An 18,467-nucleotide genomic window follows, 5' to 3' on the forward strand; every position below is an offset into this window, starting at 1 on the left:
TCACATGTCACCAATGGTTCCCTGATCCTGGTATTGCCAATTAGCAATGGATTTTTAAATACAAGCTTTGATAAAGTGTGTGTGAACGACCACACTGATACCGCGTGCGTGGCTTTATTACTCTACATTGATATTTATATAAGCACATGTTGCCAGTTACGAAGCTTTTAAACGACGCAGAATACAAGTGTTGCTGCCCTCTAATCACTATCAAGACACACTAGGAGGACAACACTATTTTAACTTTGAAGAGATATTTCGCTGGACGAATATCTATTGAGACTGAGAAGGAGGCAGAGCACCCCTGATCTTTTACTGAGTGACATAGAATAATTCAGAACCATTGGGAAACATTTATTGTAATTGTCCTGATGAAGGTGGTTAAACATTAAACAACCGCCGAAACGCGTTGATGCACAAGGAGTAATACGAGAGAGACAAATTAAGGAAAATTCAGAGTTCTGGTTGGAATTTAGTCCTTTACTTGTACCACCTTTTTTATAGGAATGTTGGATGTATATCTTTTATAGTGTTCCGTTTTGTATATCTTTCCCATTTTTAACAAAATATAGTGTATGCTAATAAACTGTGCAGATTTACTTTTATTATAGTGTTTTCACTGCTTTTTTTTAATATATTTTATATTGCTTCCTTGTTTTGATTTGATATTGATGAGTTTATATGTATATGTTTGTAAGAATTTGTTTTTCTACGGTAATTCGCCCAAACGGAATTATATTTTGACTTGTGTCAATTGTGGAACCCTATCCCTTTGGTTCTGGGGTCCCTCTCTCTTTTATTAGAGGTTCCCCGCTGCGTCCGATGATTCCCCCGCCGCTCCATTCGTTCCAACCGGACTATGTTGGACCCTTCCAGCTTGAGTCGTCTTCTTGGTAGAGTCAAAGGTGAGTTTTGGTTGTCTCGTGTCCGGCCGCCCCATCCTTACGGCGTAGCAGTGCAGTTTATCACACTCTGTCGAAGGCCACACTGCAAGTCTTCAGCCAGCAGTCCGAAAGTGGTGTGGTGCACAGGAAGAGTTGGGGGTATAAGGATCCCCAAATAATAGGAGATACCAGGAGCACGGTACGTCCCTCTGCCTCTGATCTTCCGCCCCTCAACTCCTGGAACCGGACTTGCAGCTCAACTGCCCGCCCTCGATACTCAGCAGTGCCAGGGCAGCACCGTACGCTGTGCCAATCAAGGAGCGTGAACTCATCTAATCGCCTCCAGCTCCAAAATGGCGCTGGCTCACTGACTAAGTTCCTGGGCGCTGAAGTCCAGACCCCGCAGCACTCTGCCCACTGTATGTAGGATTAAAGAGCAGGTCAATATCTCTGGCCAGACATCAACGAAGCATTCCCAACAAATATTCTGACTCTCAGCTGTCTTTATCACGACCAGTATGTCTGAAGCGTGGCCTCTCAGATAGCACCAGGCGCCTCCCGCCAGACTGTATAGTCACTCACGTTAGGGTTCTCGCAAGTGGTAGGGATCTCTGATGGGGTATCAAGATCGTCCAGCGCCAGTCGCACTGGGTGCACTATGAAGAATCGATGTGACGCCAGCTCACGCAATTCCTCGGTGCCCCGTCACCAGTCTGCCCCCGGGAGCTCTTTCCCCAGTCTCCCTTTGGGGTCTCCGGCGGTTCACTCACCCCTCGTGTGGGCTCCCGGCAGTTTACCTTCGCCTCCTGCGGGGAGGTGACTGGGGGGCGCTCACACCTGATTAGTCAGTTAGGCGAGGACCCCTCCAATCTTCGCGCCATAAATAGTTGGGCCTCAGAAGTCCCAATCAAGATCGGCACCACAAACAGACCTGGTGATAGCGTCAGCTGCTTTTAGGGGGGGGGGGGGAGCCGTGCCGTCACCACCCTAGGCAAACACCCCTGCGGGCCTCCCGGCAATGCGATGTGACAAGGGCGCGCCACGCGCCACGTGCTGCTCCCGATCTCGTGGCCTAGGGCCGCATTCACAGCAACGGGCTTGCCTGGACTATGCGGCCAGTTGAGCACGCCGTCACCTCCGACTGTCCCTTCTGCCGAAACTTCCGAAGCGGCTCACCACCTCCACTGTACTCCGATTCCCACCAAACACGGCATACAGTTGTCGGATACCGTTATGTATTGTTGCCAGCAGTTATAGCCCTTGTAGCTGCCTTTAACAGGATTTTTATCGGATAAATTGCGCCGGACTGCGGGAGCCTTACAGGAAGGCTTCCATATGCTAGTGCCTCACCTACCGCCCCCGCTTCGGGATGGTTGTAGTTATTGTGGCAAGGAACTAGGAACTGTACAGGGCAGTCAAATATAGTCATAGATCTGAATAGCCTCAACAAGTAACAGTTGTAACAAATTTTTATGCATACACATTCCACAAACAGAAGGGTAAGTGGGCATTTCACTACAGCTTACATCTCTATTTCCCACTCTCTCACAGGTCTGTCTTTCTCCTGCTTCCACTGTATCTCTCCTCATCTGTTTCTTCTTCTCGTTCTCTGACTCTCCCAGTCTCACTTTCTCTGCCTTCCTGACATTTGGTCTTTCTCTGTTTCTGTCTTTCTCTGCCTGCCCATAAATCTATCTTCCCATGTTTTTAGGTCTCGCCTATTATATCCTGCAGGAATAAATCGGCGAGATTTATAGTAAGCGTTTCAAAAAGTCTACCAAACTGCGGATCACGTACAGTTCATGTGAGCTATGCGCATGCACAGAGCCAGCCACGAGACACACCACCATTTGTCTGTGCCTCGGCATCAGACTTCAAAGACTGCCGCTCCCCCGCCCCCCGAGTGCACATCGCACAACACCATTTGTCTGAGCCTAGGCATCAGACTTCAAAGGAATGCGCTCCCGCTCCTCCGACTCCCCCACCCCCCCAGCCACAGCAACGCAGAGAGCTTGTTTTTATTTTGCATCCATTTCCCAGAAAGCTGTGTTTTGTTTGGCGTTCTCTGCACCTTTCTTGGTTTTTTTTCTGGACAAAAGTGAAAGCCTACCGTGCTTGTTTACAGTAGCCTTGCTCCTGAAATGCTGTTGCTGTGTAGCCATCTTTCTAGGGACACTCAGCTTGAAAACACTCGACTTGCTAACTGCAAAGCTACATCTGCTAGCTTTGCCTCTAGACACGTTGATCCCTCGCAGACTGTGCTGACTCTGACCCTCCTGATTCAGAAACTGACCAACGCAGTCACCACGCAGTCTCTTCTCTCTGTCTTATGATGTCTGCCCTGCCACCATTTACTTTGGACCCTCACCATCACACCTCCTCACCCTCAGACACCCTCACACACCCTCACACACCCTCACACACCCTCACTCACCCTCACACACCCTCACTCACCCTCACCCCCTCACCCTCACCCCCTCACCCCCTCACCCCTTCACACCCCCACACACCCTCACCCTCACACCCCCTCACCCACACACCTCTTCACCCTCACACCCCCTCACTCTCACACCCCATCACCCTCACACCCCCTCATCCTCACCCTCACCACACCCCCTCACCTTCACACACCCTCACACACCCTCACCCTCACTCACTCTCTCACCCTCACACACCCTCTCACACCCTCTCACCCTCACACACCCTCACACACCCTCTCACCCCCTCTCACCCTCCCTCACCCACACACCCCCTCACCCTCACATCCCCTCACCCTCGCATCCACTCACCCTCACACCCCCTCACCCTCCCTCACACCCTCACCCTCACACACCCTCGCCCTCACACCCCCTCATTCTCACTCACCCTCTCACCCACCCTCACCCACCCTCTCACCCCCTCACCCTCACACCCCATCACCCTCACACCTCCTCATCCTCACCCTCACACACCCTCACCCTCACACACCCTTACCCTCACACACCCTCACCCTCACACATCCTCTCACACCCTCTCACCCTCACACACCCTCTCACCCTCACACCCTCACACACCCTCCCACACCCTCTCACCCTCACACACCCTCTCATCCCCTCTCACCCTCACGCTCCCTCACCCTCACATCCCCTCACCCTCACATCCCCTCACCCTCACATCCCCTCACCCTCACACCCCTCACCCTCCCTCACACCCTCACCCTACAATCCCCTCACCCTCACATCCCCTCAGCCTCACATCCCCTCACCCTCCCTCACACCCTCACTCTCTCTCACACCCTCACCCTCACACACCCTTTCATCCTCACACACCCTCACACACCCTCTCACCCACATTCACCCTCACCCCCTCACACCCCCTCACCCTCACCCCCTCACACCCCCACACCCTCACCATCATAGACCCTCACCATCATACACCCTCACTCTCACACCCCTCACACACCCTCACACACCCTCAACCTCACTCACTCTCTCACCCTCACACACCCTCTCACCCTCATACACCCTCTCACCCTCACACACCCTCTCACCCTCACACACCCCACCCTCACCCTCACAAAGCCTCACTCACCCTCTCACCCTCACTCACCCTCACACACCCTCTCACCCTCACACACCCTCACACCCCCTCTCATCCTCACACCCCCTCACCCTCAGTCACACCCCCTCACACCCTCACCCCCTCACACACACCCTCACACACCCTCTCACCCTCACCCTCATACTCCCTCACACCCCCTCACCCTCACACCCCCTCACCCTCACACCCCCTCAACATCACCCCGTCACCCTCACCCCCATCACCCTCCCTCACCCTCACACCCTTACCCTCACACCTCCTCACCCTCACAACCCCACACCCTCACCCTCACAACCCCACACCCTCCCCCTCACACCCCCTCACCCTCACACCCCCTCACCCTCACACCCCCACACCCTTTCACCCCTCACCCTCACACACCCCCTCACCCTCACACACCCTCACCCTCACACACCCGCACCCTCACACCCTCACACACCCTTACATCCCCTCACCCTCACACCCCCTCAAACCCCCTCACCCCCACACCCCACACCCTCACACCCCCTCACAATCACACACCCTCAGCCTCACACCCCCTCACCCCCCTCACCCTCCCTCACCCTCACACCCCCTCACCCCCCTCACCCTCCCTCACCCTCACACCCCCTCACCCTCCCTCACCCTCACACCCCTTACCCCCCTCACCCTCACACCCCCTCACCCCCACCCACCCTCACTCACCCTCACACACCCTCACACACCCTCACTCACCCTCGCTCACACACCCTCACTCACCCTCACACACCCTCACCCTCTCACCCTCACACACCCTCACTCACCCTCACACCCACCTCACCCTCACACACCATCAGCACCCTCATCCTCACACACCCTCACCCCCTCTCACCCTCACAAACCCTCACACCCTCACACACCCTCACACCTCCTGACCCTCACACCCCTCACCCTCACACCCTCACCCTCACACCCCCTCACTCACACCCCCTTACCCTCACACATCCTCACCCTCACACCCCGTCACACCCCCTCACCCTCACTCACCCTCACACACACACTCACACACCCTCACCCGCATAGCATAACAAAACACAGCATAGCATAACAAAACAAAGCATAGGGTAGCAAAACAAAACTTAGCATAACAAAACATAGCATAGCAAAACACAACAAAGCATAGCATAGCATAACAAAACACAACAAAGCATAGCATAGCATAGCAAAACACAACAAAACATAGCATAGCATAGCATAGCAAAACACAACAAAACATAGCATAGCATAACAAAACATAGCATAACAAAACAATGCATAGCATAACATAACAAAGCATAGCAAAACAAAACATAGCATAGTAGAACAAAACATAGCATAGCATAACAAAACATAGCAGAATAAAACATAACATAACATAACAAAACATAGAATAACATAACATATAACAAAGCATAGCATAACAAAACATAGCATAACAAAGCATAGCATAGCAAAACACAACAAAACATAGCATAGCATAGCATAGCAAAACACAACAAAACATAGCATAGCATAACAAAACATAGCATAACAAAACAATGCATAGCATAACATAACAAAGCATAGCAAAACAAAACATAGCATAGTAGAACAAAACATAGCATAAAATAACAAAACATAGCAGAATAAAACATAACATAACATAACAAAACATAGCATAACATCACATAAAACAAAGCATAGCATAACACAGCATAGCAAAACACAAAAAAACATAGCATAGCATAACAAAACACAACACATCATAGCATATATAACAAATCATAGCATTGCAAAGCATAGCAGAACATAGCATAGCATAACAGAACACAACAGCACAGCATAACAAAACTCAACATAGCATAGCATAACAAAACAAAGCTTAGCATAGCATAACAAAACATAGCATAACAAAGCAGAGCATAACATAACAAAACATAGCTTAACAAAACATACCAAAACAAAACAAAGCATAGCATAATAAAACACATCAAAACATAGCATAGCATAACAAAACATAGCATAGCATAACAAAACATAGCATAGCATAACAAAGCATAGCATAGCAAAACACAACAAAACATAGCATAGCATAACAAAACACAACAAAGCATAGCATAGCATAACAAAACAAAGCATAGGATAGCAAAACTAAACAAAGCATAGGAGAGCAAAACAAAACATTGCATAGCATAACAAAACATAGCATAACATAACAAAACAGCATAACAAAAGACAACAACACATAGCATAACAAGACATAGCAAAACACAACAAAACTTAGCATAGCATAACAAAACATAGCATAGCAAAACAAAGCATAGCATAATAAAACACAACAAAACATAGCATAGCAAAACATAGCATAACAAAGTATAGCATAGCAAAACATAGCATAGCATAACAAAATATAGCATAGCCTAACAAAACACAGCATAGCATAGCAAATCAAAGCATAGGATAGCAAAACATAGCATAGCATAACAAAACATAAGATAGCAGAACAAAACATAGCGTAGCATATAGCATCACCCCGCACTACCACAGCATCACTCAGGGGCACCACAACATTACTATGCGCTACCACAGCATCACTAAACGCCACAGCATCACTCGTTAGCCATCACAATATCACTCAGCGCCACTACAGCATCAATCTGTGCAACCATTCAACAACACCTGGTTCAAATATGTTCTCTCAATGTTTCAATCTTTATTACAAATGTAACAAAAAGATGATAATATTTCACTTCTGTTTCGATTTTCGTCACAATAAAATATACTGAACATAATCTTCACAAAAGTTATTTACAAAACTTTAAGCAATTGCCATTATAAATTACAATAACTTTTATTTAAGTATTAATTATTGAAAAAAATTTAAAAGCCATTGTTATTTGTAATATCAATACATGTAAGTCAAGTAAATACAACACATATTGCATTACAAATGCTATAAGTGTCACATTTGCGAAAGTTATAACTATTGGCATTGTAAATGACAAAGCTATTAATTATTTTGTTTTTTCTTTCACTCTGCCTCTCTCCCTATCCCTCATTATTTCCCCTTCTCTGTTTTTTTCACCAGTCTTGTACTGTGTTTCCATTTCTCTGTTTTTCTTTGTCTGTCTTTTTCCAGCTGGTTCTGGTTCTGTCTACTCCTTAGTTCCTATCTGCCCATTCTCTCTAGGTCTTTCTCTTGCTATCCGTCTTTCTTTCTCCTCTCGCTTTGTCTCTTCGGGTTGTATTCTGTCTCTTACTGCCTATCGGTCTTTCCCGGCCTTTCTGTGCTATTCTCTGATTCTGTCTATGTATTTCTCACTTCCCCTTGCCCTGCTTTCTCTTTCTGATCCTACCTACTGTCTACTCAGGGCCCCACCTTTACAGTACCCACATGGGGCCCGCATCAGTTGGTCACAGCACACAGCACGCTTCTCACATGCTGTGTGCTCCTCTTGTGCCCCCCCCCCCCTCCAATCTATGCACTGTTTAGCAGCCAGGTGTGGCTCGGTCTCGTACCTCCCACGTCAAAGGGCAAGGTAGATTGAATGGGGAGGTGGGGATGAAGATTAACACCCTGCACAGAAGTCAGGGGCAGGGAGGAGGAAACAGCAGCCACACTGTCTCTGCTGCTCACAAGGGATCCTCATTTGTTGTCTTGGTCGCCATCACTGCAGGCCTAAGGGGGGCCCTCTCCCCTTGGCCTCACAGCACTACACAATTGCTGCGAGGCACAAGAAAGGGCCCCCTACCCTGAGCATTGCAGGGGTATGTGTTTGGTTTACACTATATCAATACCACATACCTAAACATATAATAACATACTAGACTGGAAGAAATGTTAACACTGGAGTAAATATATATATTTTGTAGAAACCTGGGCCACGTTTGTTCTCCCAGAGTGAATAATATAATGTATTTACACAACGTAGTTTTAAAATATTTCAACTTATTTTCTCAGTGCAATTATTTATGTTTCTGTTGATATTGCATCAGTAAAGTTGCTTCATGCAAAATCGTTTCAACAACGTCCTAGGATTAAGGTATAGTATTAATGTGATGTCACGCCATATGCAAATATGAGGGGCCTCTTCCATTCCCTTTCTGCCCAGGGCCCCAAAAATCCTAGTACTGTCCCTGTCTCTATCTAGTCTCTCTGAAATTGTCTTCCTCTGTGCCTATGTCCCGCTGTCTGTCTTGGCATCTGAGGACAGAAGTGCATTATGGTCACAGACTGCCGCACCATCTGATGGGACAAAGTGTATTTTTAGGCCGAATCTGAGCCACCATCAACAGGCACCAAAATATTTCATGCCCACCGTCTCTCCTATCATCCAGGGGAACAGAAGCGCGTAATGGGCCACCTGTGTCCCAGCCCCTGCGGGACAGTGTTGGACTGTGGGTGCTCTCTGTATCAGAATCTTCAGGGACAGGGTCTCAACCTTCATGTTATGGTCACGGCTGCCTTCATAAATAAAAGCGATAACTGAAAAAGTCAGTAAGGCATGTTTGAGAAGTGGAAGAATACTCTTGGTAATGCCCGTCTGATGGAAAGATTGATGGTTATAAAGACACCGTTCTTACTGATGGACTATAGGTTAGGTTGTTTACTATTTACATTCATTATGATGTAGCTGTTCTTTCTGGACCATGGGCTGTGTGATTGTTTTTACCTGTGTAGGTTGCCTTTATTTCTAATGTAAACACATACATACCAATGGTAAATTTAACAGACTACCTTGGATATCATCTTAGTTTGGTGTTTTCTTTTAATGGGGATTGCTGGGCTCATTTAATCCATTTTACCACCGGCACTAACTATTTTTTCCCCGGGATAACCTGGCGGATTAGTGAGCAGAAACTTCTCTTTTTTTAATGATGCTTAAAACCGCTGTTATTATCGATTACCGCTCTTGTCTCGGAGGGGACCCCAAGTGTCGTCCATTTCCATGGAAACAGTGGTTTGTGAAGCTTCAATCTAGCTTTTAAACGGAAGAACAATCTAAACTCTGGTCAAGCAGCAGAGGGCGCTCACGGGACAGGGATGAGGGTGCACGTATGTTTATATATATACAGCAAAGACATTCTCAAAGATTTGCCCTACGGAGAAAAAACGTGACGGAAACAGGATTGTTATTGTAAGAAAAAAACTTTCAACGTCAAACGCCAATCTCAAAAATTTAATAAATGCTGCACGGCTGCCGAGGTTGTGCCAGCGAAGACAAACAAGGAATGCAGTCTGTCCAATGCGAAATAATATAGTCTTGTTTTTCAAATGCAATACTAATGACAAAGGAGGTATTGTATTATACAACAGGAAGTTCCCGGTTCCATTTTTTTTTTTTACAGTTTTGTGATTCCTTTCAAGTGCAGTGGGAGTTGGCGCTAGGCTCAAGTTACACACAGCAGAACGTGATTCCTCTTTTAGGTTGCTGCTTGCAGAATCAGCCACGCGCTGTTTAGAGGGTCTGTTAGTCTGCGTTGATACCTCTTTGTTTGAAGCAACTTGTATGTTAGTCAAACTTTGTGAAAAGTGCCAGTCAGCACATTACTTAAAATTACTTTCCGATAAATCAGGTAGAAATTAAAGATCAACATTGTGTGTCGGTAACATCCAAAATTAAGAGAATGAATTAACTAACCCTGGGCGAAGAACTACGCTCCGTTTGCGGAGTTTGCGGAGTTTTGGCAACTACGCGTTCCGCGGAGTTCGCGTAGCTGTCGATAACTCCGCTATCCGGTGCGGAGCGTAGTTGTCGCGCGCTAAATAACATTATCGCGTGCGCGGCAATGGCTTACCTTGGTTCTGCGTTCGCTTTTTCCCGGTCGCGTCTGCCACCATGTTTGTAAACCCTCCCGTGCGACTGTGCAAACGCGATAACGTCATTGGAAGCGCGACCACGTTAATTGTGACCCGGAACAGGAAATAAGGGAACGCAAGCAGGCGGGACAAACCTCTGGGGTAATTTAGCGCGCTAGCCATCCCGAGCATGAAGGCAACGCCCCGAACACGCGCACCGCGCTCCCGAAGACGAAAAACGGCGCGCGAACGGGCCCAGCAAGCAACTCCGCATGGTTGCGGAGCTACGCGTAGTTCGCGGAGTGCAACTACGTCTTCGCGTAGCTCCGCGGAGTCCGACTCCGCGAACTACGCCCAGGGTTAGAATTAACAATACTGACGAACTGAGTGGTGTGCATGGTCAGTTCTTTAGGCTAGGGAAGGTATCTTAGGAAACTGAGGGGTAGATTTTCAAAAATTTTGCGCTGGGTTAGCGTGCACAAAATGTTTTTGGGGGAATTTTCTTTCCAGCGCAAAACGTCTTTTGCGCAGTAAATTTCCCTTAAAGTAGTCTCTTTGCATTACTTAGCACCAAGGGGGCGTTACATGGGCATTCCCATGCAACCACCTGTGCCTTTTGACTCAAAACACTAACTGCAAAGAATTCAAAATTTGCAAACATTCGTGACAAGAATTTTCAATTCTATTAAGGACTAGGAGGCGAGGATTATGCTAGTCTCATTTCTTTATGGAAATGCCCAGCAGCCAAGTAAAAAACCACATTACCCAGAAACACTTGGGTGATAACCATAGAGTCTGTACTATAAATATGCATGTTGACAATCCCACTTCCTCTTTCTTTGGTGAGGAGTAAATCCAGGAAACAGCAAACAGTTCAAGAAAGTCAATGCAACAGCAAACCCCAGTCCAGGGAAAATGACGGAAAGGTCCAAAACCGCAACAGCCGTAGGCAGAAAACAGGAACCATCTTCAAAGAAGAAAACAGGAGCTTCCACGTCGCACTGTAGGCATGTCACTTGGGATCAGAGCCTGAAAAGAGACACAAAGCCGTAATACACGTCCAGCATATACAGGAACATGTCGATACAAGGGTGGGAAAAAAAACAAGGCAATAGATACTGTTGTAACAGAATAATGCATAAACATTTGTCAGTAAACACAATGTATAAACCACGGGTGGGATAATCCTCGCCTCCTAGTCCTTAATAGAATTGAAAATTCTTGTCACAAATGTTTGCAAATTTTGAATTCTATTTCAGGACAGGAGGCTTCGATTATGCTTGTTTAAAGCTCATCCAACACCACAGAAGCAACAGTAGCAACAGGCTTAAAGTAAAAAGTCTTAAACACAGAACCTGTTGACCAATCAGCAGCTTTCATAATGTCCCCCAAGGTGACTCCCAATGAAAAGGCTTTAGAGTAAGCATGGGCGAATTTTGCGAATCTCGCGTTCGCGAATTTGCGGATTTGCGAACTCGCAATCCGCAAAATCCGCGAATTCTTGCGAATTTGCGGATTTTTTTTTTTTTGTGTTCGCAAGGATTTCTGCCAGTTCGCGAGGGTTTCGTACCAGTTCGCAATTGCGAACTTACATTTCGTCGCGCAACGGTCGCGAATTATGTTGTTTCTACGTCTGGTTCATCATCACAGGTTCCCAGCACCCTCTGTTTCACCACTGCAACCCTCTGTTACATCAATGCCACCCTCTGGTTCATCATTACTGTAGATTATGGGGGGGAAAAGCAAGCACACCAGCCCTGCTTCAACTGAGATGAATTAATTTGGGGTTAGTTTATTAATGTGTCACTGTCTGGCACCTGCTTCCTTATCTGTAATTTTGCTTTCTGTTGCAGTGCATTTTTTTTCCCCAGGACCTTCTTTGTGGCCTACTTGTAGCTATTGTATGAGCCTGCTGTGAGGGTCAGAGCAGGGTCATACAATTGTTGCAACTAGCAACTGAATTCTGGAGGGGCCCCAGTCAGGAAGCACTACCGGGAATTGTTACTAATGATGAGTTTGAACTCTTGCCCCTGCCGAGTGCTTTCACTTTTGAAAAACTCGTTTTTCTGCAATTTCGCGGGGTTCGCGGGGTGCGAACACTCGCAAGATCGGATTCGGAAGCCGCAAATTCGTGCGAATATGCTATTTGTTTTTTTTGCGGCGTGTTAGTTGGCAAGGTTTTGTGCGTTTTTGCGAGCCGCTCGTAGCGCAAGACGCGAAGTTACCCTCGCGGTCGTTCAAGGGCGCAGCCATCTTGTTTGCCTGACGTATTTCCGTTTCCGGGCGCGAAGTGTAATCTCGCAAAGTTTGCGGCTTGCCAGTACAGTCTCGCGCGTGTTCGCAAGGAAAATCTCGCGCGAACTTACCCGCGCGGTCGTGAACGGGCGCGGCCATCTTGTTTCTCATTCATTGCTATGGTTCTGGGCATGGTCTTTGTATCCTCTGTCAATCTCTGCCATCCTTTGCTTGTTTGAAGTTTTTTTTTATCTATTTTACTTATTATCTATCCCTCTATTTTTCTAGCCCTATATTTTTGTGTTTACTGCTACTTTTGGTTAATTTTAAACTACTTTTGTAAACTCTTTTCTTTTCTTCTCTTCCCTATTCTATTTTCTTTATTCCTTTCCGCCCAGACCATGGTGAAGGGAGCCGGGAAGCATCCCGAGAAGGGGAAGGGTCCCGCACCCCGTGTCCGGCTCCCGTGCGGGCGTTTGAGGGGGGAGCTAGTGATGCCACGGGAGATCTTTACCCCGGAGGAGGTGGCCCAACTCATTTTTTATGTTCAGCGCCGCCTCCCCAGGACCATCATGGGAGGCGGCAAGATCAGTGCCGGGTACGGGGCCCGGGAGCGCCGGAAGCGGTGGGAGAAGGTGTGCCAGGCCATTTACCACCACTCTCGGGTCTGGCGCACCTACAACCAGGCCACCCACCGCTGGACGGATGTCCTGACCCGTGAGCGAGATCTGCTCGACCTCCTTGGCCTTGAGATCCCCGGGCTTGGTGAGTAGTAGTAGCTATGTCTTTACTACTATGTTTTCTCCTGCTGTGTTATTATATTGCAAATTTTTGTTTTTTACCAAGAGCAATAATGCTGCTCATTACATTGTAGGTACATTTTATTTCAAAATCTTCTGTGCATTTCAGGTACACTGCTCTCCTTCTCAGTAGTGTTGCTACTATGCTTATTTGTTTTAGATTTTGTGTTCATTTCATTGGCCTGTGAAATTATGTATGAGTGTAGTTGAAAGAACTGCGCAATGCTACACACTAAGGTTCAGATTTTTAATTACCGGCGCATCCCTGCAAAGTTGCAGGGATGCGCCAGTAATTGTGCGTCACGCCACCATCACCCATGGTGCGCCGTATTTACAATGCGGCGCGCCATGGGCCCAAAACGTCACCAAAGCGTTACGCATCTGTGCCGTAAAGGTGGCGCATTGCTGGAGTTGCGTCGCAACGATGGTGCAGCTCCATCAATTCTCTGGGGTGCCCTATCTCCCCAATGCTGCGTCAAGCCGTACGTCTGCTTCAAGCAGGCGCAGGGTTTGAGTCACGCATCATTGTCCTCAAAGTGACTGATTGAAATCTTGTAGATTTCCCTCAGCCACTTTTAGGATGCGTTCCTGCGCAGGAACGCCCTCCCTTGCGCCGGAACACCCCTATTGGCGCAGGGCTTTACAACGTGATGCATCTCCCAGATGCGTCACGTTGTTAATATACGCCGCACCATTGCGCCTCTTTTGTGCTGTCGCTGCGTCACAAAAGTCACGCAACAATGGAGCAAAAGAGCCGCAAGGGCCTTATAAATCAGCCCCTACAGACTCAAGTCCAGTCCTTCCTTTGTACACATGGCGATAAGAAGAAATAGTGGTGGTGGATTAATAGTTTGAGTATTTTAATGACTGGTGAATGTAGTAGGAAACTTTAGTGTTGTCGCTGATCTTCAATCACGATGGACTTTGGCTGTCACTTTGCGTGCTGCGGACTGCTGCCTGCCAATCCTAGGCAAACCTTTTTAGTACTTTGTTTAGTGAGTTACATAGGGTAGTTTCCAATTCGACGGTCCGCAAATCAAGCAATACTAAAGTAATGACGTAGTCGACCACATGAGATTGGTCAATAATATATCCCGTGGAGTCGTTCCCTATTTGCTATTTCGCAAAAATATTTTGTTACTTTGTTAGTTCTTTTTTAAATGTTTGATTTGGTTGAGAAATATCATCCATGTTTTCTGTTTTTCTTTCTTTCATGTTGTACATCAGCTTCCCCCAGGGGCAAGAGGAGGACACAGGAGGAGGAGGAGGAGGGTGCTGTTGTCGATGCAGGCCAGGACCGGGCAGTCGAGGGCTCCTTTGCTGGCCCCAGTAAGTTTTAATTTTAATATAGAGTACTTATTTTTTCCTAGCGTTCCTCATTCGATTTTTTCTAAATCGTCTTTGATCTTCTTGTAGACAGGATCTAAATTCTTATCCTGCCTCGACTATGACTCCGTGTGGTATTACTAGATTATTCTTATTAGTCTGTCTGTGTAGCTAACTAAGATTGCACATTTGGCATTTCCATTGGACTCCCATTCTAGTCAGCAATAGCTCTATGCACTGAGTGTAGTCCTCTGGGATTGTCCATAATGTCTTTTCAAGTATTCTAAATGTTTATGCTTTGACCATTGCCAACAATAAAAAGGTGAATGACCACCACCAAAAAATAATAAGATACTACTTTACTTTTGGTTTGGATAGGAGGACAATCCATTCGACTACTGTTGCAGGGACAAATCTGCACAAACAGAACTATGGACACTAAATAATGCATCGCTTAGCTTATCAATTATAATAGGTGCTGTAACTGTTAGACTTTCCACATACCTCAGTGATAACAGACTTTGTAGTTGAACCCCCAATCTCCTTACTGACTAGATAGTGTGGCAGAGTCATTTAGCTCCCAAAGTCACCGATGGCAGAGGCACGGACTCATGCTTGCAAAAATTCGAAAACCTTTAGCTCATCCACTCTAGTCTGGAGGACCAAAAACCACAGAGTCTATTTAAGTTTAAAAGCTTTATTAAAAGTAAACACATTTATTAAATTCAAGTTTGTCATAAAAGTGAACGTGTAACTGAAAATGGAAAAGTGCTTAGTGCTGACGATTAATTGGACACATTTCTTGTGGTCGAGCCGAGCTCTCACCTGGTTTGAACTTGATCCTGCTCGTGTTCTTAGAAGTCAAGGTTCTGTCTGTTAGGAGAAAAAGTGGTGCGTGTTAAAAAGTAAAAAGCAAACATTCATCAGTTGTGCCAAAAAGTGCAGCAAGACAACAGCCTTCCCTGGAAAAAGGGACATTTTTACTCTAGAGTACACAGTCAAAAATTATTAAATTGTACACTTTTTTTCACATTTCTTTCTTCCTCCTAGACCAAATATTATATAGTAGTGAGTGGTGTATTCTAACATTATTAAATGTACTTTGTAGGTGGAACATCTGGAGACGGGGCCAGCGCGGAGGTGGTGGCATTGGACGAGGAGGACAACTCTGGGGAGGAGGCGGTGCAAGTGCCGGAAAAGGACATGCCTGTGAGGGTTCAAACGGTGGTGGCGGGCAGAGGTAAGCTATACATTCCTTAGTCATTGAGATTGAAGACTGCAGAGTGTGCTTTCTGCACGGGTGTATTATAAAAAAAGCAGGTAGTAGCCTCCTCTAAATGTACTTCGACTTAGCTGTGAAGTTTTTGGCGAGAAGAATCCCAATCAGATCTGAGGTGAACTTGATGGATGGGATGAACGAAAAGCGAAAGAAGGGTGTAAGTAAGTGTGGAAGCACGAGAAATGTAATGATGACTGGCAAAGAAGAATGATATGTGTTTGCTTGGTCCCCGAGGTGGCTGGGAAGGTAAGAAAATGGTATGGTGCATGGCTGGGTGAATGATGAAGCAAGGATGGGTGGAAGGAGAACAGCCTGGGTGGGTGAGACAGAAACTGTATGTGTGCAATATACTTTGAATGGATGGATGCCTGGATCATTCATGGTACTATCTGACTCTTAGATAGCATATGTGAATCTAGAGAGAGTAGACGGTCACTGGATGAACTAAGTGTTACTTTGAAGAGCATGTAACACCGCACCCGCACGTCCGTTCCAGTGTAGGAAAGGCAAGGAAAAGAAGTTGTAACGTTGTCCAAAGACTACCATGAATAGTAGCAGTAGTTTGTATTGCAACTGCAAGCACAGCATATATCCAGTTATTACGGTGGACACTCCCTACCTCCCTTAATAACTTTAGTTTAGTAGTAGTACGTCATTCATGTGTGGGGGTATCACTGTTCACTCAATAATAAGCAAAGCACCTAAAGTCATCCCATATGTCATCAAATACATCCAATGTGAAGTGATAGATAATCAGATAATTTAGCTTCTTCATTTTCCTTTTCTAATACTCATTTGCACTGTAGGGTGAAAGCTAAATTAATTAAGCAGTAGCCCTTTTAACAGAGTATTCTCAGTGCCACCCGTAATAGAAAAGTAAGAGCTTCACCACCTGCATGTACTGGACCGGTACAGTAACGCAAGTCTGTCTCACTCACCATGGTGTGCGTCTGTTTTTCTCGGGTGCAAGTTCACTGCGCTGGCATTATGCCGGCTTGCATAAGATAACGTACCAATTTTCCTAAACAAGAGAGAAGAAGAAGAATAAGAGTGGTGTACTGTCATAGTCGACTGTAATAGAAGTCCATAGTGCTCGTAGAATTTGTTCCTTAAACTCCCACTAATGTTAGAGCAAGGATGAAGAAGTCGGAGGTTACATAGATACTGTCCTCAATAGTTATGCACTGTGCTTTCAATTTGCTACTTGTACTGTGACAACTTTCTGCTCAATCATTTTGTGTTAATCTTAAGGAGCATTGGTTACAGACTATGTCTTTCTTTTTTCATGTAGTTGCTCCTTCCAAATCCAAGACACCATCAAGGAGGAAGGAGCTGGCTCGAATGGCCCGGCAACGGAGGCTGGATGCCACTGTTGCTGAATATCGGCGGCTGGTGGCCCTGGAGGAGGAGGAGACACAGTCTGGAACAACAACAACGTCCACTGGGACAGCTGCATCCTCCTCCGTGCGGGCTGCCAGCCAGCGCAGTGCTCCAGCGGTACGGAGCCGGGCTACCAAAGCCAAACACCACCGCCCAGCAGCAAAGAAAGCAGCTGCCCCTCACAGGATTTGCAAGGCACACCGGCGCCGCTTATCCCTCAGACTGTCCTACCTGGAGCAGGAGGTCCATAATTATAAGAACGTGGTGGAGGGCCTCCGCTTCGAACTTGCCACCCTCCGCAAGGAGCATGATGCCCTGGCTGCTAATTCCAACAGCACCCTGCCATAGTGTCCCTTGCCCCTTTTTTAGAGACTTTTGGGGGGTGGGAATTGGGAGTTGTGATTTTTGGGGACTTTTGAAGGACAATCGTTGGGGTTAGGGAGGGTCTTGCGGGAGATTCTTTTGTTAGGGCTATAAAAATATACTTTTTGAAACTTTATCTGACCATACCTGTTTTTTACTGCTTTTGAGTCTGGTGGGTGGGGGTTTAACATAACAGTAAGTTTGTTTTCCTGAATAGTCCTAGGACTTTAGTAGTACTACCGTCAATCAAATCTCTCGTCTCTCCTAATACTCCATTATACTACCTCCAACCAAACGCCTATCTTACCTGTAATTTCTGTTTGCAAGTAGGGCTACGCCCAGGGCTGGCTCCACGGGAAACAGCAAATAAGGTTGGCAATCCTGGGCGGATAAAATTTCCTCATAGCGGTGGTACTAGTGGTGTGACACAGTGGCAGTTGCTTGCCTATGAAAAAAAAGAAAATGAAATCTGGTTTGTCCTCCTGAGCAATACAAAGGTACAATACAGAATATAGCAGGTGACAGAAGTACACTAGAACAGTGCCACGTTGTAGCCTAACAAATGTTAAAGTATAACTAATTCGGTTGAAGTTCTTTGACATTAGCCATGGGTCTTTGTCAAGCAGAGTAAGAATATATCCTCGGATTTCTTCACCAGCCTGTTGCTATCACCTTATCCTCCCCAGCAAGTGTGTGGATTTATTGCTGTAATTTAGTCACACATCAATCAAAACCACACAGCCCGGGGGAAGAGGGTTAGGGTTTGAAAAATGGATGGGTACGGGGGTTTTTGGGAAAGGTTTTGGGAGACAAGAAAAAGTAGCACAGCATGGACGAACAATTGT

At 46.5% G+C, this 18,467-nt stretch overlaps 1 protein-coding gene across 1 annotated transcript; it reads left to right on the forward strand.

The window, feature by feature from the left end:
- Positions 1-859: 859 nt before the first annotated feature.
- Positions 860-17,607, forward strand: LOC147667583 (uncharacterized). Its single transcript, XM_086948807.1, has 4 exons — positions 860-905; positions 14,502-14,603; positions 15,709-15,840; positions 17,171-17,607. Exons 1-4 carry the CDS (start codon positions 860-862, stop codon positions 17,605-17,607), a joined length of 717 nt encoding a protein of 238 aa, XP_086804933.1.
- Positions 17,608-18,467: the final 860 nt, after the last annotated feature.

Source organism: Lissotriton vulgaris, unplaced genomic scaffold, assembly GCF_964263255.1.
Source record: "Lissotriton vulgaris unplaced genomic scaffold, aLisVul1.2 SCAFFOLD_1038, whole genome shotgun sequence".
In the NCBI taxonomy this organism is placed as follows: domain Eukaryota; kingdom Metazoa; phylum Chordata; class Amphibia; order Caudata; family Salamandridae; genus Lissotriton; species Lissotriton vulgaris.